Source organism: Varroa jacobsoni, unplaced genomic scaffold (genome assembly GCF_002532875.2).
Source record: "Varroa jacobsoni isolate VJ856 unplaced genomic scaffold, vjacob_1.0 scaffold_1308, whole genome shotgun sequence".
Classification (NCBI taxonomy): Eukaryota; Metazoa; Arthropoda; class Arachnida; order Mesostigmata; family Varroidae; genus Varroa; species Varroa jacobsoni.
In genome coordinates, this window is record NW_019214210.1 from 1 (window position 1) to 25,126 (window position 25,126).

Consider the following 25,126-nt stretch of genomic DNA (forward strand, 5'->3'; position numbering starts at 1 on the left):
GTTTAAGATTGCAGTTCGGTCAGCAACAGAACAGAAGTATATCCAGGAAACCACCTCTCCTTTACCTCGTAGGGTCATTGGATTTTTCTTTTATATTGACAGGATGCTGGAATAATTAAGCAAACATATAAAACGTTCGAAAAGCTTGATGACATACATAATCGTTATGCTTTGAAGTTGTAGACTTGAAAAGTAGACAAGCGCAGTCTAGAAATCGAAAGCAAAGTCCTTTCCCGCTATACACCTAAGACTACCAGTCTTAGGTGTACGACCGTACCTAAGTTTGTTATATTGTCGTTGCAATGTAAAAAGTAAAGCTACCTTATTACGATAAATCATGTATGTATATAAAAACGTTTACATTTGAAGATATTCTCTCGCTATTGAAAATCACGACCTATAACAAGTAAGAGTATTCAGTTTCTGGGAATTTTGTGAAAGAACTATGATCTTTTGAATTACACTGTCAAATATTGCGCGCTTATGGAGGCGCTGTACAAACTCTTATTAGGTACAGTTAAGTGTGCCTATCTCCTTTCAGTTCTCTAAAACCTGAAACACTGAATTGGCCTAGCCCAACAGATGTCGCTGTTTATGTACCTGAATTGCTTGTTAAGATCAGAAATGTATCTGCTGCAAAATTTACGCATGGTCACATCTGTGGGTGGATGCTATTTAAGTGGCAGGACATTATCTTAAACTAGATATATAGCAAATAGCTCATAACGTACTTGGTCGTTGACTACAGGTATTATCTACTACAGCTTCACGAGCCCTGCTTGGTAAGTTACAACTGAAATGTGCTTTCAACTATCGGAAAAGTAAAGGAATAGACTAGTAACAACCAAGATTTTTGGTTAAAGTTTGACGAGTTCTCTTCCGCGACATCGCTCGACAAAAATCATGGTACGGGAAAAAAAAATGCGGGAGGTACATTTGGAGGTTTTTTATCCACCCATATCCACCAAACTAGCACCACAGATTAAAATTCTCGCTAATAGCGTTAAATCAAGCTAAAGCTGCCTGCCGAATGTTTTTAAATTCTCGTGCCCAAAAAAACTTCTATAGCAGCGAATTGAACAAGTTGGAGTTCAAACGATAAAAGGTCATAAATAACATGTTACATAAAAATAAGTAACAATTGAGCTTTCCGTTTTAGTAATAAAGTTTCTTATTTATAAACTAAATTTATAAACTTATTTATAAATAATGAGATGATAACTTCATCTAAGAGTGCTTAGGTATAACGCAAGCAAAATTTTCACTTAAGTCTTGGCCATGGAAAGGAATGCGTCTTGGTTTTTAAAAGTAAGAAAAATGCTAAGAGCAGTTCATTATGTTTAGAGCGAAAGTTTTTTGGCACAGCCTTCACTCCGCTTCGATAATATCCGAACAAATTTACTATTAATAACATAAATGTTTGCGACATTAGATTCAAGTCGCGACCTTCAAGGGCTAGCATACGTTCTTTCCATGAAAAAATGGTTTTTAAGTTCATAGCACTAACATAAAAAGCGAACAATCACTGTATAAAGTTACCGTAAGCCAAGGCGGCCCAGGTGTTCGAAAACAGTTTATTCATTATTACAAAGTCACAGGAAATTCTACTGCGCTGTTCATAAAAACAAATGAAGTGGTAGTCCTTGAATTAGCGAGACGTATCCGTTTAAAGAGCCTAAAGATGTCGCGTATTGCAACCAGAAAAACGTGCGAATTTTTTTGCCCCACCAGAGTAGCTTATCCTTTTTTATATTACTCTATCGAGGATAAAATGCTATTTATATTGATCTATCTATGTTACTTTGTAATTCTTTAGTGCTCAGACAGGAGTAGGTAGACGTGTTGATATCACTCCGCGCACTTTTCACTCTTATATATTGATGATCTGTGTATGAACATGCGTGTATGCGTCGTTATATACACGGTGAATTACTTTTCGATAATACTCTACATATGTACAACGATGCCCAAGTGTCTGGCAAATTAACTGAGCAATAAGGTACTAGTTTCAATCACGGAGGATGCCTACTAATGTGTTAATAGAAGCTAAAAGATTCTGTATCAGTGCTCAACCTATTATTGGCTCTACGCGTAATTTGCAACGCTTCTGATGGTAGTTCACAGGCACCAAACAACCTTTATGTAGCTTGAAATCAAACAAATGAGCGTGTTTGTCTTTGATTTTAGGGTCATTCCGAACTGACAGGTTCGTATACTTGCTTTTTTCTTTCCTTCCTTTTTCTAAAGGGAAAACCAGCAGCTTTGCTTATGTTCATGCGTGAAAGCAGCTATCTAGCAGCCTCGCAATCCGCGTTTAGAGCGTGACCCGTTCTTATACACAAGGCACTTCCCTGCTTTATTGTCCGCGGATCAAATCATTACATATATTACGTAATTTTACTAGAGTAACAACGAATTGTTATGTAATTAATTCACGCATGATCTGGGTGATAGACGATACTCTGTAACACGTAAAGCTAGTGAGATCGGAAAATCTAGGTCAGAGCAAATTGCATAGGTACGGTAAGGGAATTCAATTTAGTTACTCGTTAATCGCGGTTAGCTATTGAATCTCTTAATAAGACATCTGTCTACTGAGATAGCAAAGTTGTTTTAGGTGCGTTCACGTCCTCAGCAGTCCAATACATTCTCACACAGACGCCACGCTGATACGCAATGCTATACTATCCCACACTGGTCATTGCGTCAGCTGTCACGTGGAAAATTTTCAGCGACTTTATTACATTGCACAACACTATTGAAGTATGTACCTGTAAAAACAAATTGCTAAACCATTGTACTTATGTTCAAAATAGTGTATATTATTTCATAACTGTATGACTGTTGTTGAAAACAAGAAAAACGATCCGACTGCCTGAAATTTTGATGCCTATGATAGTAGACGGCCTGTCAATAACCGACTGAGATCATATCATAATATCAGTAAATATATCGAACTGCGCAAAGGTCAAGGGGCTCTTTGGCGTGTGTGTGTGTATATATATAAAGTGTGCCTCATAAATCTGCCTAGAATTTCATGTGTCACTCGTGTCAGGAGGCCGTCGAGCGGTTTAACAACGGTTTGCTCTTAGTGAAAACTGAATAGCGAATGGATCATAGCGTCCCAAAGAACACAAACGACATTTTGGTGTTGTTGAAGTCGACCTGCTCATAGATAACGTGAGGCCAGTAAGATTATGAACAGGGCGATCAAGTCACAGCGCCACTTCAGTCAGGCCAAATAACCCGGCCCATCGAAGAGCAGTTTTTTGTGACAAGAGCTTTATTTCTATCCGCCTAAAATACAGTTGACCAAACAACTAGAGGTTCAGTATATATATTCGCTGATCACATGCTAGAGCATAAGGCACGTGACACTGACACTTCATGATCGTTAATAATGAAGTGGGTATGCCCAGAAACGAAGCGATTGCTTTTGGGGCTTCGGTGCATTTTCGAAAAAATATTTCTATGCGAAGTGTACACCAACAAAATTTAGATAATGACCTGCCAATTAAAAATTTTTTCCTTCTATACAACTCACTAGCTTACGGCAATTGCTGATCCACAACGATTTCTAATGGGGTGCATATAATTCTATTCCGTTTGCACATAGCCATATCATCCGCCTGCAATGATCTACGATTAACAAAAAACATAGGACCATTTAGATAGATAATGGAAAATTGGGTGTTTCTAGTCTATTTATTTAAAGGTGTTGGATGTTTGGACTTTGGTAGGTCATGGTAAATACGCATAATTTATAAGTCTAAAAATTAGCTCCGTGCAATAAATATATGTCGTTGTGTTAAGCATGGGTACATGTAGTACAGCTCCTGGAGGAGACAAGAGGAATTACTTTCTGTCAGACGAAGTAACTGAAGTTCAACCAGATGGACACCGCGTGAGGGTGCTGCGGGGTAATGTTCATTACAGCCGTTTAGTTCTTGTAAATCCGCAATGGCAAGTTGTATTCGTGGGTTCAATCAAGCAATCGTTTTTCGATCTCTAGTGCTGTATCCGAGCAGAACATTATGTTGATTTGAATCGTATTCATTTGCTATACAAAAGTTGCGATACAAACATCAAGCGCGATACCGTAGAAATTGTTTCCGTCATCAAACACCGCCAGTTGCATCTACTTATACGGCTAATATGTACTACCTGGCTGCAATATATTGCCACGAACCCAATGGGATACACCCTGACGTGCAGTTCGGATTGAAGAGGGAGGTTCGATCGAAGAGCTGGCATGTGAAACCTTCGTTTCCGTATATCTTGCCTGATAACGAAGTTTTATATCCGAATATATGGTCTTCTTACAGTTAACAGTACAATGAGTAAAATGACATTCAAATAAAAAAAAAAAATCCAAACGGCAATATCGTGCGTAGCCAGCCCTTCAGATGCCCGACTCAATGCACGTCCTCTCGCGCGGGCACTCGTGTCGACCCCCACTTACATCTCCATTCGAATGACCTTGTTTGTCCTTGTGAAGGCTGGCGTTCGCTGCTCTCAAAGGGGGGCTCCTGTTATCTAGAGAGCAAAGACAGGTTTGCTCCAGTTCTTCTTTCGTTGTTGAACCACCCTGCATTGGTTGCCGACGCTCATCTAAAAATGGGTTTTCATATAAATCACAAAGGTAAACGCTTTTCGAATACGACACAGCACTGAACAAGTGTCCAAAAAGATATGTTTATTTCTCAGCATCTATTTAGAAATGCTCAACGTTCGTACTGTGTAGATCTACAAACCGGAAAGACAACCTGAGAATAAATCATTCCACATATATTGTCTAATGGCCCCATATATCTTTTTACTTTCCGTTCGATTGTCAGCATTGTGCAAATTCGTATCAGAAGCGTGCTTATGGTTTCTTTTTGGGAAAGCTACATCGAACGGCTTTGAGCGGCTCGATATAATTGATTTGAAAATCTCCTGCTAAATATATATAGTGGGCTCTAGATTTTTGGCCATAAAAGGTAAATCAGGTTACCGCGACATAGGCAGAAGAAACACAATTCTATGTCGCAGGGTGATGTATCTATAGTCAATAACACAATATGTCTCTAGTGATGACCTAAAGCTGACAGAATTTATAGCCTAACGTTATATGAATCTCTTAGAATTAGTATGGTGTTTCTCGCTTTAATTTCACCTGTCGTTCTATACCATTTTCCAAAAATAAACTTACTGATGCTGTCTCCAACGTTAAACCTTAAACTTGGCCTTGCAATAAAATACGGCAAGTAAGCGAAGGCGATCAGGCACTGGAGAAAACTAGAAATATCTAGAGGGACAATACCGGTACATTGAGACTCATACAAGCTCCCCGTTATGTTCCATGGGAAAAATGTCTCTCGTATCCCGCAATTTGTTTTTGAGAATCAGGCGTTTCTTCGCAAAACGAATTGACACCAGAATTGTGGAAAGATTACGCTAGTTCTGGGTAAAAGGAACTTACTGTATGTGCGCCGGGCCCCGCAGACGACAAAATGGGTCTTTTACTATTATGCGCTTCCATTGAATGATGCCTTGGCAGACACTGAGAAACTGAGGCGATAATATAAAAGAAGTCGACGTGACAAAGACATACACGGTTTTAGACAAACAGCAAACCTACTACCTGTGTTTTTTACGTCAGCTAAAGTAAAGCAATCAGACATATGTTTGCGTACTCAAAAATTTCATATTTTTCTTACAACGCTGTAAGATTGATTTAAATCAATACCGAAAGTGGAAGTATCTGTGTATCTACATACATTTAGTCCTGACGACATGCGGCAAGATGGAATCTCTTTTAGAGTAGTTAGCCGATGACTGGCACGTCCTCGGCCTTCGAGTTAGAAATGACATTTTGCCCTTCAGACTTCGTGGAAGCAGGCGAATGACCTCTGACTGCACTTCGTTATTCAAAAAACAGTACAGCAACGCAACAAGCGATCCCTAAAAACGCGTAAGTCATACAAACATACAACAGAATTGACATGCGCTGCTAGTTGGGTGTACCTTCCATAGAAGTAATTATAGCTTTTTTTGTACAACGGTTAATCTACTTAACGCTAGAGGAATAAAGTGAAGACATAGGGTGGTTTAATTGTCATTTTTTTTTAGAAGTACTTCAACTTTTCCGGCGCTAAATTGCCTGCAGTAAGTACGCGACACTTTATTAAAATTACTCAAAAAGTAGGAAGCGCATATGTAAAAAATAACTTGTACGTCTGGTTTTTGATTTGGTCATACGATGTTTCAGTGATAATAATGCAACATCTATCTGAAGTCGATTCGATAAAATGACCTAATTGACAAACGCTTTTGCGGAAAACGGTATAGCTAGCCTAAACACTTTCCAAATTGCCAAATATTCTTTGGCAAACAAACTTTAGCGGAAAGCTTTCGAGGATTAGCTAAAATTTTTTTAATATCCAACCTTTTTACTCTTTGCTCGCTTATTGTTTATTCTTCATTCATTTAAATCCCCGAAAAAGGTTGGATTTTTTTCTGGAAAATACGTCATGCTTTGGCTACATATACATATACTACATATGCTATACTAAAATTTATATTTTTCCTCTTTGTCTTGAAACCAAGCACATCCGGGTTTTTCTTGGTTTCCAATATATCGTTCATTTTAGTGCTCTCCAAATTTAACAATTTTCCTTGAGTCTAAGTAGAAATTCTTCCCACACTTATTGAACACACGTTAGGAAAGACGCGGCGTTCAAAACACTATAATCGGTTCTTATGTACACCTAGAGAAAAAATTACACCAGAGGTCTAAATCCTCTGCATATCTCTAGAGGCTGGCCACAGAATCACTTTTCATTGTCATAAAAATGGTAGCATTCAAAAGTCCTTTTTAAAATGTGTTTTATTTGTTACGTAAGTATATCAACCTAGGCCGAAGACCAGCGAAAGTATGCCTCCCTCTGCAGGACCCGAACTTGTAGCTTATAGGCTCCGCCGAGACCTTTGGAGATGCTTTAACGGTTGGCTCTTGACAATTAGGACTCTTTATTTTGAAGCTAACTTCTAGAATATCGCGCAATGTTTACATTATTATTAGTGTACCTAAAAAAACATCTAAACTACGAGTGTTCTCTGTTTGCACATTCACTGTTAATCGAAGATGCGACAATTGTAATGTACAGCTTCGATTTTACGCAGAGTTAAGAACGGATTGGTAATGCTATTACCAACACAACTGGCGGTGGTATGGCCCTTTAACATGCTTTGGCATATGCGATATACATAGCATTCCGTTTATGAAAATTCTCCACCCGTCGTAGTCAGTCTTATCCTGCCGCTTCTCGCTAGTATAGAACACAAAACTTCATCCGCGGTCCGAATGTCAGTTCACCGTCGCTTCTAGCATGACAGCAGGTTTTATATTGTGTCACCCTTTAATAAAGGAACGTTTTCCTAAGAAATGGCACCCAGTAAGTAGATAATAGTAGTATATTTTATCAACAATCATCATTATTTTTGATAAACGTACACAAGTTCTGCAAAGTAGATTGTAGTGACAGGGGCTAAAAAGCAATGCATTTTCGTAACCACGTGCTACATTTGAAGCTGTCGTTCTGTCTAGAATAACTACACGATGCCTTTGAAGAAAAAGTTGTGTAATAAGCATTTTTTTAAAGTACGACGCAACCTATGTCTCCAAGATACGAGCAGATTCGGTCATACTAGTCTAGTTCTATTGTAATATGCATCTATCTAATTATATATCTTGGTCGTATTATATTCTAGGACCTATGTTGCTCTAAACAGTAGATTCACCGGATCTACTTTATCTGTACATTCCTATTCTTACTTGTAGTTACCAAATTGTCGTTTATTATTTATTATGTTAGAAAATTATTCTGATTAACCTAAAAAAGGTATGTAGTAATTAACATACCTTATAAAGATGTAGGGAATTCTTAAGAAAATGTATACATTTTTAGTTACTTAAAATTAGTTACTTAACTTTTAATTAATTAAACAAGTTCATAAAAGCCATAAGACGAACCATTTTGAACACTGCTAACTGTCTTAACTGTTAAAGTGTCTTAACTGTCAATGAGGATAATTCAAACGTTTTAAAACGACAGACAGTCCCTAGAACGTGTCATTTGTGGCTGAATAATAATTGTAATAATCATAGTAAAATAGAAATGGTATAGACAGTGAAATTCATAGTTTAAAAAAAAGTCAGGATATCCCAGTGAGTGTACCCCAGGGATAAACGGGCAGGTGATTTAAGGACAACAAAGTAAATCTAATCCGACGTAGTATATTGTTACTTCCGAGCTTATATTTATTATACCTCCATAAAAACAATATGTAAGCTAGGCCGAGCTATTACGAAACGATGCTAGTAGGATAACTCAGAACTTGTTAATGATACCAACCACCAAGGGTACAACAGTGGTATTATTTACAAGAACAAATAAGAATCTAAAGAATGTTACGGAGGGATTTACTTAGCTCTAGCTGATATTGGGGAATTTCGAAAGCTAAACTTTGGGTTGCGATAAGTTATGCTCAGTTAGAATGAGCGACAGCGAAGTCAATTAGTATCATTTACTTCTAGGTCTTACGTTGTTGGATCTACCGCTACAAAGATCGGCCTGCATGACAGTTTCATGCAAGTTATGTGTATACTATAATTATATCAGGTGGGTTTCTTTAGAAAATAATTGAAGAGCTCGGTACACTTCAATCATCATTGCCAAACATGTTTTCCATGCATTACATCAAGCATATTAACAAAATGGTTTGGTAAGGTACCGGTTAGCCCTATGACTGAGCAGACTTCACGCGTAATAGGAGCTTCTGGGTGTCTTGGAGCGTGGAACTTAACCTACCTAAGTTCCCTCTATCGAGTATGTACTTGTGTCGATATAACGTAGCGCAATATGCGTTAGCATAGAATAACTTTCTATTTTGTATGCTTGAAACATGAAGCAAACAATCTCGTTGGAAAAAGGAAGCTCAGACCTACTAATTGAGCCAGCAGATTCAAGACGCTTAAATATGGAAATTTGCTACGAAATTTTGTCCTTCGTGTTCCTTTGTAATTTTGAACAAACGATAATAGAAACCGCTCAATCAGAAAATAGTATATACGCCGACTCCGCAAAATTGTGTATACACTGCGCCGCCAGCTTTTTTTTCCGTATCTATACGTAAGGTGTATATAAGAGCGATATTTTGAAAAGTGCATTACTCAAACTAACCTGGCAATCTAAAAAGCCGCTAGAACATCATAAGTGTAAAATAGTAAATCTAACATGTGAATATTATGTGATATATGAACGAAGCAGAAATACCGCTACGCACATTCGTAATGTGGATAACAACAGAACGCAACGCATAAGTTACTTAGCAAATTTCGTGCATGCAAACGCATAGCAGACGTTTTTCTTGCACTTGCATAAAAAAAAAAACAAAAAATAGCCAACGAGTTAGTTTTCGTTCTCGTTTCAATCATTCCGTTTCTAAAAAACGTTTGGACTCATTAGTCGGCCTGGGGGTGCCGGCAGTGGCAGACGGCGTAGTTCTGCTAGCAGATACGCGTTCAGCAGACGTAATGGTTTTCGGTGACGTAACGACTTCGGTGACGTCATTGTTGGCACTGCCACCGCCGCAGGCAATTAAATTCCGACTTTGCGAGAGTTCGAAACTTCGGAGACCCTTTTTTCGACTTTTGCGCACCACCAATTTTTCGAGATTCTCCATCTGTCATCACAAAAGTTTCGAAAAATCTATTGATATCTTTGACAGAGTTTTTCTCAGACAGTCCTCAATGCGATCAGCTATTAATGGCAAGCATTTGAGCCTATTTCAGTTGCTCCACATTTCAAATTATTTTAGAACGATTTTTATAGCTCAGTTAATCAAAAAGCACGTTTGATAGATAAGACGTTAACGTAGCGATTTAATCATTGACGCTATACAATACAAGACGTTACGCTCTTACTTTGGTGATTACCATGTTATTTCATTAAGCATTAGGATAGTTTGGTTCTCGATTTATCGGTCGTATTTTGATTTATAAACATAAAACACTCACAAGTGCTCAAAATGAACGCTAGAATTTAATTAATTTTTCCTTTAGGGTTAGTAACGTGCGTCATAGCCTTTGTAAAAATAGTGGTGTGCAATTTCAAACGACAAAGTCAGTCCACCGTTACGTATCGCTGTGGACAAATCAATTATACACGTATGATTACGAGGCTAGGAAAATGTCGCTGTAAGGTGATTTTTGTTAAAGTTTTTTAGTAAAAAAAAAGTTTACATTCATCATGGTTGTTTTACTAGTTATTTTTTTTTGTTTTTTTCTTTTCTTTTCTTCCTTTCTTTTTTTTTTTCTCTATAATATGGCATGCAGCGAACGTTCTGTGAAAGAGTCTTAGCGCGAAATTACTGCGCTGTGATGCGATTTCTGTAAATAATATTAAAGGTCTGTAGGCAATCCCATACATGAACATAAATTATGCAATAGCACGTTTCTCGCCTCACTGGCTCAAACAACATACAATTCAATGTACTATTGAAAAACCATCTTCTGATCACTACTTTACAGGTAGGCGGCCATATTTTTGTCACTGTAATAACGTATGTTCACCGAAACACGAAGTGTTGCAGCGTAAATTTAAATGAAAAGAGCTAATTATCATACCTGTGATATTAAATATGACAGCTCTTCGAGATCTGAATCCAGGCACCTATTTTGACAACCTTCAGAGTATCCACCATAAACGGTATTCGACTGGGCTTGCCGAGATTTCGAAAGGCTGTACTGCTGCTTCGACGCCTGATGACTTCGAGCAGCGGATGACGTCCTCGCTTGCTTTTCACCTTCGGCGGCAGTCCAGTTTTGTGTGTTTAGTGACTTTTTAACAGACTCTCTAAACTGTTTGTTCCGTTTTTCTCGCGTTTGAGCCCTGTTATCGATAACTTTGACGGACGTTATTGTGAGATCTTGTGAATGTTTCCGACTGCTCGTTGCCGCAGCCAATACTTTCAGAACCTGGTCCTCTACAGCAACCACGACGTTCTGATTAGCGGCTTCTGCTTGACCTAAGTTTGGTGTCTCCTTACATGATTTTTTAGAAGCCATTTTTTCAGGAGCTGTCTTTTCCGGATTTTTTCCTTCGATAACTGTTTTTTCCAGAGGAACCAAGTCTGTACACTCTTGGGGTGGCGCATCATCTTGAATTCTTGGAAGTGGATTAGATACAGATTTTTGCGTTTGGCGAGACATCGTTGTTCTTGGGAAAAGATGACTTGTGGTATACGGGACGGTTATGTCACTAAGCGTATATGAACGCCCAGTGCACGTTGTTTCCTGAAAGCCTTAGATATAACCCCCCTACACTGAGATCCTATATTAGGCTCGGCTGCCTAACATGTGTCATATGGTTAGCGAGATGACTCTGGGAGAGTAACTATGACATTAGGCACGATATCTATATCGAAATCTACTTGTTGTGCACATACATGCCCACATGTCTACTGTCCACCTAAAGATAGCCAGAAGTCCATTTTAAATAGGCAAGAACTGAACTTCTATACTCGTCATAATCTAGAATCATCGTTGTTTACAACTAAATGTGACCAGTTATGTCGTCTAACCAGGCCGCAAACTAAGAGTTTAAGGTACCATTGAACGACGCTTTATTGATTTATTCATACGTAAATCATGGTCCTTTGTTATCTTCCGATGCGTGACACTGAAGCGTTCCTAGTGCTACACCTGCGCGATTAAAAACGAATGCGCTACTCCAACCACTGACTGCATTTATTTAGAATGCTTTAGGTAGATGCTAATAAATCGTTTTCTCAGTCATCTAATATACGTGCTGTCTATACTAAGCTAACGTGATAGGCCATTATAGAGGTAGCTTTTTACAAAGATCTATAGAGGTGTTACGTTTAATCACGTTTATCGTATTCTATTGTGGTTATATCCAAGGCCATCTTTCCCGTGTGTAATGCGTTGCTCAAGGTTTTCCTCTGTTGGGGGTACGGCTAACCATGTTCTATTCAATTAAATGAATAGTTTAGCTGCACCCAAACGGACAGACCGAGCACATCAGTGGCCTTCCCTTGTATGAAACAAAACAAATGTTTACTTTTCCTATTTTACCGGTCCAGTTTTTTTCAAAGGTACGATATCTCTTCGCCCTCGTTAACATTACTGACAAAATCCACATAATTCTGATGTTAGAGATAATAATAAACTTGCCTAAGGTTGCAAGCTTTACGAGTCCCACACAACCTATTTGAGAGGAGTCGCTCGTTAATCCAGCTCGCTGCGAAATTGCAACGATGAACATTGTAAGCAAAAGGTTTGTTTCGCGTAGATATGGCTATACTTTTATTAGTAGCCATACAAAGTTGTCTCTCTGTTAGTAATAAAAGTGTTTATATTTCTTACGTACTGCATTGCTCTTTTAGCTAAAAGTACTTTTGGATAAGTATTTCTATTTATCTATTCTATGGTCAATATGGGGGATCAGTTAGTCCTTAAATAAAAAAAAAACATCGTAATGTGTGGGAATTTACGTGAGTTGTATATATATCGGCGCAGTTATCGCTGGGTCATTTTCAGCAAGGGGTATGCCGTTTCATAAATCTGTTGGAAAAAACTAGATAAGCCAGGCGAGATATTCGGATCAAAAAGAAAGAAACGTACAATACTTGGCGTCGAAGCTGACACTTTGTAATATAGGCCTGCCCTGTGCGGGTTTCGGCGGAGGAATGAAATGGACCCAGTTTTGCCAAGTGCCCTTTCGTGGATATCCCGTGGTTCATATCTGGGGCAGAACCAATATATAAAAATGAAAAGCCGAATCTATGCCGCGGGTTCGGTGAAAAAAAAACGTGAGTATGCAACTGGAAGAAATTGGCTTACAGTCATGAAAAAAATTGGGGTTTGCAGGTGGAGTAGATGCGTTTTCAATTTTAGACACACCCGTACCTAAGGTTGATGTTACGTGACCACTTGAGAAAAATAACTTTATTAGAATGACGTCTCTAGGAGCAAAACATTTTTTATAATAGATTGAAGCAGATAGAGAAAAATTCAGCCAAAATTCTGAGGGTTACAGTTAGTACCAAAGCAAGCAAGCATGCATTCTATTTTGAGATGGCGATCAGTTCTTAAGATTGTTGTTTAGAAGTATGGGTTTGTTTCTGCTACTCTTCGCAGAAACAGAAATAATTACCATCTTGTAAATTGAATCCAATACAAACTATAACGAAATGCTTGTCCTAGGTTTTACAGGTTACTGTTATCTGATACAACACTTAAACGCAATACCGGGCGTAAAACTTGTAACATTTATTAGAAACTGAAGCCTATCTACATATATTAGGTATGTCGGCCTATATGCACATACCTGAAACGAGGAGAATATTTGATCGATATAAAGCCAGTAAATCTGCACCAGATCATTATCTATAAGCGATACGATGAAAAGGATAGTGTAGTGAGCCCCGAAAAGAGGAACCAGCAACAACGTCGATCGAAACCATTTTCTGGAATATAAAAAGATCATTTCGTTCATGACGTATAAGGATTTCTTTCTGCGAATCTATATAGCTCTAGATTCCATATTTTTTTTTAGTTTTCGGTATCTTGGTTATTCTATGTTATGGTACCACTTATAGCTTTTCTTGTGTGCCACGTTGAATAGTAAGCTCCCGCGGTCCTTTTTTTGCCGATGTTTGGCGTGCGTGACCATGGAACAAGATCAAGTGATCTCTTCTGTTGCGCCTTCTGTAGATAGTCTGGCTGTCTTGATGTAACTGAAGTAGACAAGCGTGCCGATTAATTTTATAGTCCATAGGAAACAATTACCAGTGAATCAGGTCTATGCAGCCCCACTAAATACAATAGCATAATCGCTTTTGGATGATGGTCCGGTTGAACCCTAGGCCGCTCATTTTGATGTCTGGTTCATGCAGAGTTACAGGTACCACTTTTCATGACTGGTGACAATTTCGTGTAAAAATCGGCCACGTGACTTCAATATTGAACGCTATGTTGAGATGCACCGTTTAGCCGTAATTCCTTGTTGGATTCAGAAAATTCATGAGGTACCCAGGTTCCAAGCTTTTGCAAAACCTAAAGTACTTGAGACGGTTAACAACAGTCTTGTGGCTGCAGACCATTTTCTCAGCCGGTTGCCAGGTGGTCTGTCGGCCGTGTTCCTTCAAAAGTGCTTTTAGATGAGCGTCATTAAACTCATACCGCCGGCAGAGCGGGGGCATCCTCCAGGTCATGGACACGATTTTGAGACTTGACAGGCTACTTTTGCACAGTGTTTTCAACAACAGTGACATTATCGTACACTGGACAAATGATATATAGAACATATCAAAAATGCACTTCCTACCAATTGAGGCATCCACCTTTGACGAATCCTTCCAAGGTGATATTGCAGCATTTTCTAACGGTATATCACAAGTTAACGTCAGACAAGTAAGACAGGTAAATTTTACAGAAGACCGCAGGAACCTATTATCCAATCGGACTAAATAACGTTTGATTTAAACTCAAATTATATGAAAAATGACCTCATTATCGTAATAACAGTAGAGTCTTCTACAGCGCCAAGCCTGCATAAGTATCCAATACAAACATAACATTTCCGATTAACGATCTGTTAACACACAGAGTGCAGAATTTTATAGCACGAAAGATAATTTATGATTAGTGCGTTGTATCTGCATCTTATCTGGAAAGCTTCAAACAAGTTTCAAAGTCTTTCTTGAGCTGCTCTGGACGTCTGATCCTTTAAGGATCTACCGTGCCGTCTTCATGGGAAATTGCAAATGCAAAGTCATACGTGTATACTGCCGGCATCACGAGACCATATTCAACAATTCATAGAGCGGACTTTTCCTTAAAACTGTTTCGTTCATCCAGATATTCGTACGGCCGATACTAACCTAACCTGAACTCAGCATTGAGGAAGGTAATACTAAGAACAATAATTTTGCCATTATCAGTACCTGCTGCTGTTCATATGCTTCCGGACGAAAATAATTTTGAAGGACCCCTAGCGGTTAAGTCCCTACGCGCAAGAGCCAAACAGATATGAAATGTTAACAGTAGCATATACAAAATGATGATGATAGACGAGTTCCGTTGAACATTTCATACGATTGTGTTCAATAAAAACAATCGAGCTTATGTAAAATGTCGTGTCGTTAATTTGAAGTCAATCAAACATATCTAATTAAATTAACATAGGCGATTTTCAGCTTCGGAGTGAATTTTATCTATATTTCATGTTTAAATGAAGAGAAATGTCGCTTGTTAATGCGGCTTCATAAATAATGAAACTAATAGTGCTCTTTCCTGCACTCACTGGATTGTAGTACGCCATGACGTGATGGAATTCACTTGGACCTGCTCACTATTCACTGTATTCGTCAAGAATTGGCCGAGCTGGTGTTTAGCAGCTTAATAGATTATGAGCTTATCTTAATAAAGTATACTCTTAAAGATACTCAGGACGCTATATTGGCTGCAAACGATAATGATCAATACTAAAAAATATTTCAGGGCCCAGTACGTCATGATAGAAATCTACAAAGAGCTCTACGTTAACGTTACATAGTCGTCCTTCAAAAAAAAACATTGCCGACCTGTACTGTGAAGTATCTCCTCACTTCCGGAGGTTTATAAGTGGAACTGGCTAGAAGTCGATTCATCCGGCGTGAATCCCGTCTTCTAAACAATTAAACCTGTCCTTTTGTTAATTATCACTTTTTCATATAATGTTTAGGCATGATTTTCGACTTAGATACGTTTACTCAAGAAACATTTCTTAAGTTCAACTTTCGCCAATAGCCGAACGGCGTTAATCTAAATTATCCATTAAAGCTGCATTCAGTTTAATCAACTCACCTGTAACGCATATGTCGACTTTCCCGAAAGGATGCTGAGGACATTTTCAAAAATACCACCCGAGTTATCCTTAGGAAGAAAAAGAAGTTTAACTGAAATTATAACGGAGATATCAGTGGTACCAAAAAGCTCACGTATGCCATTCTGTTCATTAGAATGGTAATTATACGAGTATGGCTGAGTGATCGACTAGCTCAGAAGCGCGTAGAAGGAGCGCACACCATCATGACGATGACTATCCCTTCCTTCGTTCGTTCCTTCGATTATTCACAGATTAAACACGTATTATCGACCTAACTACATAGCGTTGGTTAAATCTGCAAATTTATAGATAATAAATGATAAGCTTCAAGCAATCTGGATTCTCGTTATACTTACAACAATTGAAAATGTTATTGGTCCACGAAGAATCCATGTCACTGCTAGTGGGCTCGTTACCCAACAACTGAAATCGAAGAATAACTGTAATGATTAATTGTTTGGCAACATTGAAAAACAACCGTAGACAATTTAGAAAAATTCGAAGTTCATTTCGAGACTGTCGGTCAAAAGCACCTCATAGCAAGCGCCATTATTTTTACAATGCTTTTTATTTCGTTCCTTTGAAAACAATTGATAAGAGGCTAGATCGAACGTTCGATTGAAGCTAAGCATAGTGTTTCAAGTTCACGAGATGCAACATAACATTTATAATACTTGGATCGTCGTACTATTTTTATGAGCGATTAGTGAACATTGTTAGGTTACTATAACGTATGCTCACCCGTTACGATCGAACTAATATAATATTAAAATTAATGCGTCTGCTAAGTGATTGCTTACGATACGGTTAGGATCGATGTACAGAAAGTGGTTAGATTGTTTCTTTTTGTTGGTGGCGCAGTTTGAGAAGACACTGTTAGGCTATGAATACAAAGTCCTTAAGTTTGCGGTGAATCGGCCTGACGAATCAACCTGCTGCCATGAAACCGCAGCAGTTAACGTGTTTCTCTGTTTAAAAACACATGGTGATCTAGGATCACGAACCTTCGTTTGATAATGGAAGCCGTACGTTACGTCTTAAGTATCGGATGAATTAACGATTTGCAAATTTAAGTCGAACGTCATCTATTCGCCTTCATGTTAGGTTTTCAACCTCAACATAAAGATAAAATGATATAATTGCGCATCCGTTGAGCACTCACTTGTTGTTTAATATCGTTTGTGTCGGATGGTGATATTTCTATAAAGATTAAAAAAAAATTAATGTTAAGTAGCCAAAAGCTCCATCTACTATTGATGACATCAACGACCTATTTTCTGTCTCTTGGGTTCGAAGTCTCACTCAGGAGACAGATACTTTTTTTTTAATGAGGAGGCTATCTACTATTTGAACGGATAAAGTCACTGGGAGAAGTGCGTAGGAAACTATTCATAAGGAGATTGTACTCAGAAGTAAAGCAGCACTTGACAAAAACCGACTAATTTAGAATGAGGTCAACCTGAATAGTAGAAATGCAGCAGGGTAACTAATAGGAAGAACGGGTTCAGTTTTGTGTCATGTGGCGGAACTCGGGAAAAGAACACTGGAATAAAGAGTCTCTTGAGTGCCTGAGAGATGGCAACCATAAATTCATTTAATTATAAAAATTTAATAACTGTAACAACAGGCCAGCTATGAAATAAAAGAACTAGTACCACTCTGTCTGACAAAATTTGCTGTGACTCTGGCAGTCGGTAGTCAAGCTGCAGCCCATCTTGAATTAGCTGTAACCCTATTAAAGCCTCCATTATCAGAATGGGCCGATGTAAACAAGAGAATAGAATTCAATTTTTCATTCAACTCCTAATAAATTATAACTTTATTTTTAAGCTAATATTCCCCCTATGAAAATACAATTAATTTTAGTAGTAACTTATTAAGAGGGAATTTATTTTCTAAATATATCATTTGATGGAATAGTCTTAGACAGGTAGTGCAATAATGCAGCAGTGCAACGGGATAGCTATTGACTGAATGGACTATGCCTGATGTGACATTACCACAATGCTAAAGCTGACCTGGGGCAAAGTCGGGCGGTTGGGTTTGCAATTATTATTAGCGTGAGCTATTTCTCTATACGAACGATTCAGTTTTGGTTTCGGATAAAGGTCTCTACCCTTTCAAAATGCTCAGGCCAGACACGTTTTCGGTAAATGCTGAAGAATAAATATATTCGAAAAGGAGATTTTATAGATATTACTCTGTGTTTTTTTCTCTTTTTTTTAAATTGAAATATAATGAACGTGTGCCTTTTAAGAACGATACACTATCACAACTGCATATGACAATGAATGCTATAGGCCAAGCTGCCCACAGACTCGCACCGTGGCCATTCTAAACGTAAAAAACATATTTAATCGAAAACTGAACCCGAATGCCACATAATCAAAAGATATGGGATTTGTGAAAATGTTAGCAGGATCAGACGAAAATCAATATATCAAACATTATATTTATAGCAACGCTGTTACCTGCAAAAACAGTGGCTGATAATCGCACATTCGCATGATGCTTAAACAGCCGGTATAGCAGCGGTAGGTGTAGTCTTCACAAACGTAGTGTATTTGTTGCATGGCATATACTTTTGTTACCTTCTTCTTGTTTCTAGTGCTCATTAGAAAAGTGGCACCGTTCACTTTAGTTCACCTAGTAGGAAAGCCGTTTTCAGTTAAAAAAGAGAAAAAATAAATCTCTGTATTGTAACTTCAGTGCGTTATGTTTGTATTCCCAATATACTTAGCTCACTTCGTATCATGCGGTTTTAGCTAAATCATATGCTTTCAGTTTTCCCTTTGATCACATTACTTCCTTAACTGCATGTATAGAGTCATTTTAAGTACGTTTTATATCCTTTCCCTTACGAGCGAACGTATTTACGTCCAAGAAGTTGTCTGCACTACCGATGAATTTCATATGCGATCGCTGCCGATACGTTGGACGAGACGTCGCCGCTTCAACGCCTGTCAACGATACGTACTACAATTTATATCAATGAAACAACCCATCATTATGAGTATGTTCATCTTATAATGTATATTCAACTAAGTAATAACTTCAGGAATACGATCGTCTGAATTGGGCTTTACCTGAAACCTTGTTGAACATCTTCTAGCGAGAGAGGAATCGCCCGACTAGGGATCGAAAGTACGTAGCGTTATATGTTAACTAACTATTGTAGTTCAAATGGTGTCACTGTAGTATGTTCTTAAATATATTCTTCCTTTTCACATTTCCGTACACAGTTTGAAGGTGGAATAAATCTGTTATCATCCCGCTGCCCGATGATATGTGAAATGGTAGGGCAAGTTCAGACTCGAAAAGTAAATGCTCCTGACAAAGAAAGATGCCATTTTCGACACCTGCTTTACTCTTGCCGAAGTCAAACAACTGCCAAGGCAGTCAAATATCCGAATCGTATGCGTACGACTAATGATAAAAGCTCGCTAACAACGTTCAAAAATGGCATCCTGGAGCTAAAATGTGCTCATACCGCCCGACTATCCGAAGTCGACGAGGACCCCTTGAAGGCACCCTCGAAGCAAAACGGCTGGCACAAACCTCGTGAATAGAACGAACAGATTAAGTGCCGTCATGGGACCAGAGGTTCTATTTGGTCCAATTGCGCCTATGGAACGAAGCTATTTGACAGAGAAGGTCAAATAGACAAGACAAAGTTATTCTTTTGCACGACAATAGCAGGCCGCACATGGCCAACATCGTTATAGTTGCCCTGCAGGGGCTTGCGCGGGAGGCCTTCTGCAGTTTTCTCACGCCAACAGGCAGCCACCTGTTCCAATTATTGGAAATGAAACTCGTAACTGTACATTTGAGAATGAAGATGGTGTCAATAACTGGCTGTTCAATACCAAAGCTGAAAATTTCTGACGACAAGAAACGTTGAGAGAAGGTTGATAAAAGTGACGAAAAGTAAATATAAATTTGTTGCTGCTTGCTATTGCTCAAGAGTTCGACTTGGTGAAACACACGTTCTATTATTGATATTCTTCTATCTCTTCAGCCTAGTTCCTTTAAAAACGATTCAACTATTGTTTACTCGAGGCAACCGTGCAGGTAAGCAGAACAGTAGTAATATATATAATGCGCATGAAGTGTTTATCTCACTTGCTGTATTAACGAAAACCGCGGATGTTGCTAATACATAAACTCGTTACACTTAATGTGCTGTTAAACACACAATAACATTTGTCGCTCTGCGAATTTCTCTTGAACTGATTAAAAATCTTAGGTACTTGTTGGAGCAGAGCTTGAATACAGTAGAAACGGATGCTATGTTTATACGCGACAAGCTGCCGTTCCGCCATTGTATACGGGATATCAAATATGGCAGGTCTGTATTTGAAAGCTGGTAGCTTGAATGGTCTACTGGCAGTATTAAGCAAAGCACTGAAAAATGCAAATCCGGATAATGGACGGATGATTGATTAACAGTAAGGGGTTCACTTACTCAGTGTTGCTCATGATTGCATTTACGATGATCCAAATTAATACGGAGGGTACTGGCAAGCCTGGAAAAATCAAACACACAAAAAAAAATGAATGTATGTAACACAAATGTGGTACGTGAGCCTTAGGTTCATATGTAGCTAGTTTTTAAGTCACTGGTTGATTGAATGTTGCCAACTTACCCCAGCCCATGGTGACATATTTGGTGATTTTGGAATTATCCGCGTAGACCGACATGAAGATGAGGTTGTACAAATAGAAGCCTTCCATTAAAATCCAGCAGTAGTTGGCGGCCAAGGTATAATGAAATAACACCATGAAGCAGCGGCATCCCGCATAACTCTAGAGCACAAGCAACAATAATAATAATAATAACGCGCTAATATAATATTCGAAACTGTAAACTGAACGACACAAAAAATTGCTGAGGTTAAATAGGAAATCGTGCCTCACAAAGCGTTAACGAATATTTCACATGAAAGCACAACCATGCTGCCATTCCGGGTAGCTCGGGCTCTACGTTCGAGGGACCTGCTTTTCAAATTTGACTTTTCAGTAAATCCGTAGCACTGCATCGTACGACTTTTTTTTAATATGACTTGTTCGGTAGTTTTTTTTTTAGAACGTATGATTGAAAAATACGTTTCTTTAATTACTAAGCCTTACGGGCCGTGACGTCGGAAAAACCGAGAGAGGCCTATCGAGTTGACTGCTCCTTTCGCCGCTTGCCTCATCTGAACAGACTTGCTTCAATTTGGTAGAGTATTTATTTTGGCTAACGCTTATGATCAGTAAGTACCGTTGGTCGACATCTACTGCGATAGCCTCGTTTGGGTTTAGAGTCGAAGACTCTCGTTATATAAAAGGTCAATTGTTTGTTAATGTGTTTTCCGCCAATGGTCTATGGTTTTTGCTCAACAGAATTGCGTTTATAACGTTCACAGCACTTTTTAATACAATCGAGTAAGTACTTCCGTGAAAAACATAATGCGTAAAAAGTTCGTCCAGCGATATCCATCCTTACACAACCGTCCATAATTTCTCTTTCCTCCTTAAGGTAACGATAATAATATTAATATTATTGATTGTTTTTTTTTCTTTTAGTTAGATGGCTGTAAAGCCGTGCGTCTTCGATAATATGAGTCGCGTCGTTCGAAAGCGTACATTTGGCAGTAAAAAAATGTGTTGAAGTTGTGGAAATACCTCCATTCAGACTTAAGGGAGTGGAAGGAAATTTTCGCTAGTTATGTTCTACAATTTTATTAGGACAAAGGCACAATCGCTGTCTAGGTTTATCAAAAAAAATTATCTACTGTTTATAGTCGAAATGCGTTCGTAGAATAAGCAGCACAAAGAGGCAGCATCCTGTAAAAATCGGCATAGAGAATTTGCTAGAGCGTATGCCATCTGCCAAATTTGACAGAAACGCAACTCGATTTGTTTGTCACGGGTCATGAAAGCTAGATTACGTACAACAATAATGTGCAAATAAAAACGAAAATTAAAAAAATTGCTCCACAATCTGTAGCAGTGCCCAGGCTGACGTCGAGGAAAATGATATTACGCGTTTGATGAAAAGGGATCGTACACTATGAATTGCTACCGCTGAACAAAATGTTTGGTCTCGATATCTACTATTAACAGCTACGAAGCTTATGACAGCGCATTGAACTAGTATACAGAAAAAGCGCCGTTTTCCAAATGAAGGACGCCAGGCTATATACGCTTTTAGCCGGCTGGCATCAATTGAGCCCGAGCCTTGCACCATTTGACCACGTCTGCTTTGGTCCTTGCAGAACCCTTTTAATATTGTTAATCGAGTTTGAATGCAATGAATCGATCAAAACGGCGCGTACAAAGCTTAGTACTATTATTTTATAATATGAAAGATAATATTTACTTCAGTTCTGGTTTTAAAACAATTTTTGGACGATGCAATGTTATGCTATTATTCAATAACACCTGATTTCGCCGTATACACCTTTACGCCCGCAAGAAGTCTTCAATCACATGACCTGTCAGGAGATATGAATGGGTTTCAATTAATGTCTGATGATCAGCTTTCCACACAATTGAAATCCTTCTTCCTTCGCAATTTACAGCTTCTTCCAAATCGTTGAAGATCGAAAAGCACAAACTACGATTCAATGTAGACTGCTCCTACATCGACATACATACGTACGGTTCTATTCATTTTATATTGTAATGTAGACAATTGCATAAATTAGAAACATTGTATTCTGAAATTGATTTTATTTTGTATGATGGTCAAATGCTGATCTTGATGTGCTGTCCATTGTGCAGATATCAGGAGTCACCCAGGCAAAAGAGGCACTGTAGGGGCAAAAAAGTGCTCGTCGCCCTTATTGTTGTCGTTTTCGTTACCGTCCCTCCTCCCTCCCCTTCCCACTTGATGTGGTCTAACACGTACAGGTTGTAAGGCCTAACTTTCAACGCAGTATCAGGACCTATGAACGGTGAACGTTGGCGACTGTTATCTATCGCTTCCAGTTTTGCAAATATCTACTGCGTTTGCACAGTTCTTATTCGCACTAGTAAACTTTGTTCATGCTACGCTCACAGCGGAAGCTGATAGTTCCGCCACCGAAATAACCCACTAACGGCTTTTTCATCGTTTATAAATCGTAGCGGGGCGTTTTTTATGAGAAGGAACGGTCATTCTGGATGGCAACGAGTTGGTTGTGCGGTCATATTTTAATATACGCATTTAAAACAGATAACAAGCCATAGATAAGATTTCGTTCTCCTTTAGGACCTTCTGGTAGTTGCAAGTAGATAGATAAATAATTTTCTGTATAATGTTGCATGTGCGAAACAACATTTTTGCCGAGCTCTTTATTCAATAAGAAACGTTGACAGACATCGCGCTATAGAAGAAGATGGAATGATAAATTGACTCTTTAAGCATTAACTAAATCGATTGGTGCCCTCTTCTAGATCGTCAAATTGACAACAAGCATCCTAAAATAGTTGGAATCCATTCCTGGTAAGTGCCTAGATAGCTACAGGACAGCTGTCTCAAAACTACTTTTTAATGATGGATTCCTTCAAAAATTCTAGCCAACTGACTTTCAAGCATGTGGCGTACGTCTTCTTTACGGATTATATGTATGTATGTATGTAACATACATACCAGCCCGAAAAGTTGAACACCTCTTGGGAAGGCAACAAACTTGGTGGCGAGAACCGTAGATCGGAGTATGAATGACCCAAATAAATGCAGATGTAACCTGTTCCGCGCGCATCTCAGCCGTCTGTAATTAAATCAGAAATGATTCAGAAGTAAGGAAGAGTAATCAATGTTAGAAGTCTCCCATAATAGCCAAATTGACAATTTAAACAACAAACCACATAACGAATCAACAAATTGAATGTAGTAACATCGAGTTCCCCACAACAGAGTACAATTACAAAACATTTTCCACTTTGACTAAAACTTTTTGGAGTATCCTTTTTGGGAGAATAATACTTTATCACAGAGCTTATTACAGGCGGTAATCCCACCACTAATTCTGCATATAAATTCTACAGGAAGCTTGTCGTTAAGGGTTGGAAGACCTACATGGATTTGCAATATGAAACTTACAAGTTGAAGCGAAACATTTCGATGCTTACATAGAAAAAAAATGCCGCTTTGTTACGTGTTTCTTCGTTTCTAATTAGCTGCGGCGTAAAACCTCTTAATATAACCTATTACAGTAGATTTCCCTACTTGAAGTACACACGCTGCATGATAGCTACCGAATCCATTTTAGATAACTACACGCAAAGAAACAATAAGTTCCACATATATAATCCGAAACAACTTTTAGACAAGATGTTAGAAATTGTTTCTTTTTGAGTTAGGTGGAAATACGAGTTGTACTTTTAAAATTCAAGCGCTTGAAACCATTCACTATAGCTGTAAGCAATGTACAAGTTTTTATTACTTACTTATTATTTATCCGTTTGGCGTAGGCTAAATAAGAACAGCTTTTTCAAAACTAGATAGATATGTTACTTGTATATCTTGCAGGACCGTCGGATGAAGGACCAAAAGCATTTTTTTGATTTTCCCCAAAATAGTTGAAAAAATGGGTAAAACAGAACAAGGAGATAGCCATCCACCCCATGGCTGCTGGGCTTAATCCTGCACAAGGGAGAAATCATGAAGAATGGGGCAAAAATCAAAAAGCCACGAATTGACATCAGAAAAAGACTAGACGTAAAAAAAGCTGGTTGCTGGTGCTGTTAATTTTCAAACTACTTGCTGCATCTATTCAAGCTTGTCGCGTCCATTTGGCTTTTAACATTTGATTCCCGTGGCAACAATAACTACGGAAGAATTTGTGACAGCACTTTAAATACGATGAATGGCTTTACGTTTATGACGGCCTGAGATACTATCGAAAATACCTTAAATGAAGCAGATCATCTCAGGTGAAAATATACACCTTCTGGGAACCTGGGACCACATCCGAAATAGCCTGTGAGTAGCATCTGTTCCACCTTCAGTAACGTTAGACATTATCGCTATCTTTGTCGTAAAAAAATGGTAGCTAATGGTTTTCCTGGCACTTCTGTCATGATAGGTGCCGAGTTCGCATCAGTTGTTACATCTAATTAATTATCGTGGCATTTATCGTCAAGGTCTTTTTATTTTTTTCTAGCCTTGTAGTTGCGGTAAAATGTTGTTAATCGCATTTTAAATTTCTCCAATACAG

At 38.5% G+C, this 25,126-nt stretch overlaps 2 protein-coding genes across 6 annotated transcripts in view; both read right to left on the bottom strand.

Annotated features, from left to right (window-relative positions):
• Window positions 1–1,530: 1,530 nt before the first annotated feature.
• Window positions 1,531–25,126, bottom strand: part of LOC111268687 (secretin receptor) — a 111,269-nt gene continuing 87,673 nt past the window's right edge. Inside the window, exons 4-13 of one of the 5 annotated variants that reach the window (XR_002685346.2) lie at window positions 23,557–23,677; window positions 20,585–20,744; window positions 20,404–20,464; window positions 16,295–16,361; window positions 15,917–16,008; window positions 13,398–13,536; window positions 5,763–5,946; window positions 5,465–5,553; window positions 4,463–4,611; window positions 1,531–3,639 (exon numbers count right to left, since the gene is read on the bottom strand). Coding sequence is in view for 4 of the 5 variants with exons in the window: in XM_086971767.1 (XP_086827893.1) it covers window positions 4,403–4,611; window positions 5,763–5,946; window positions 13,398–13,536; window positions 15,917–16,008; window positions 16,295–16,361; window positions 20,404–20,464; window positions 20,585–20,744; window positions 23,557–23,677 (1,033 nt within the window). In the remaining variant the exon portion in view is untranslated. Of the gene's footprint in view, window positions 4,612–5,464; window positions 5,554–5,762; window positions 5,947–13,397; window positions 13,537–15,916; window positions 16,009–16,294; window positions 16,362–20,403; window positions 20,465–20,584; window positions 20,745–23,556; window positions 23,678–25,126 lie in introns of all 5 variants that reach the window. The other 4 variants (XM_022847831.2, XM_022847832.2, XM_086971767.1 and 1 more) reach the window with 4 other exon arrangements.
• LOC111268688 (uncharacterized) lies at window positions 9,385–11,607 on the bottom strand. Its single transcript, XM_022847834.2, has 2 exons — window positions 10,673–11,607; window positions 9,385–9,729 (listed from the first exon to the last, which is right to left on the bottom strand). The coding sequence occupies exons 1-2, from the start codon at window positions 11,255–11,257 to the stop codon at window positions 9,478–9,480; spliced, it is 837 nt and encodes a 278-aa protein (XP_022703569.1). The 5' UTR covers window positions 11,258–11,607; the 3' UTR covers window positions 9,385–9,477.

What these genes read in the sequence shown, in the direction of transcription:
- LOC111268688 (XM_022847834.2), bottom strand. Translation starts at nt 11,257, where the DNA reads ATGTCTCGCCAAACGCAAAAATCTGTATCTAATCCACTTCCAAGAATT. An exon ending in TGTCATATTTAATATCACAG is followed by an intron (nt 9,730 to 10,672) that starts GTATGATAATTA and finishes TTGTGATGACAG; the next exon opens with ATGGAGAATCTCGAAAAATT.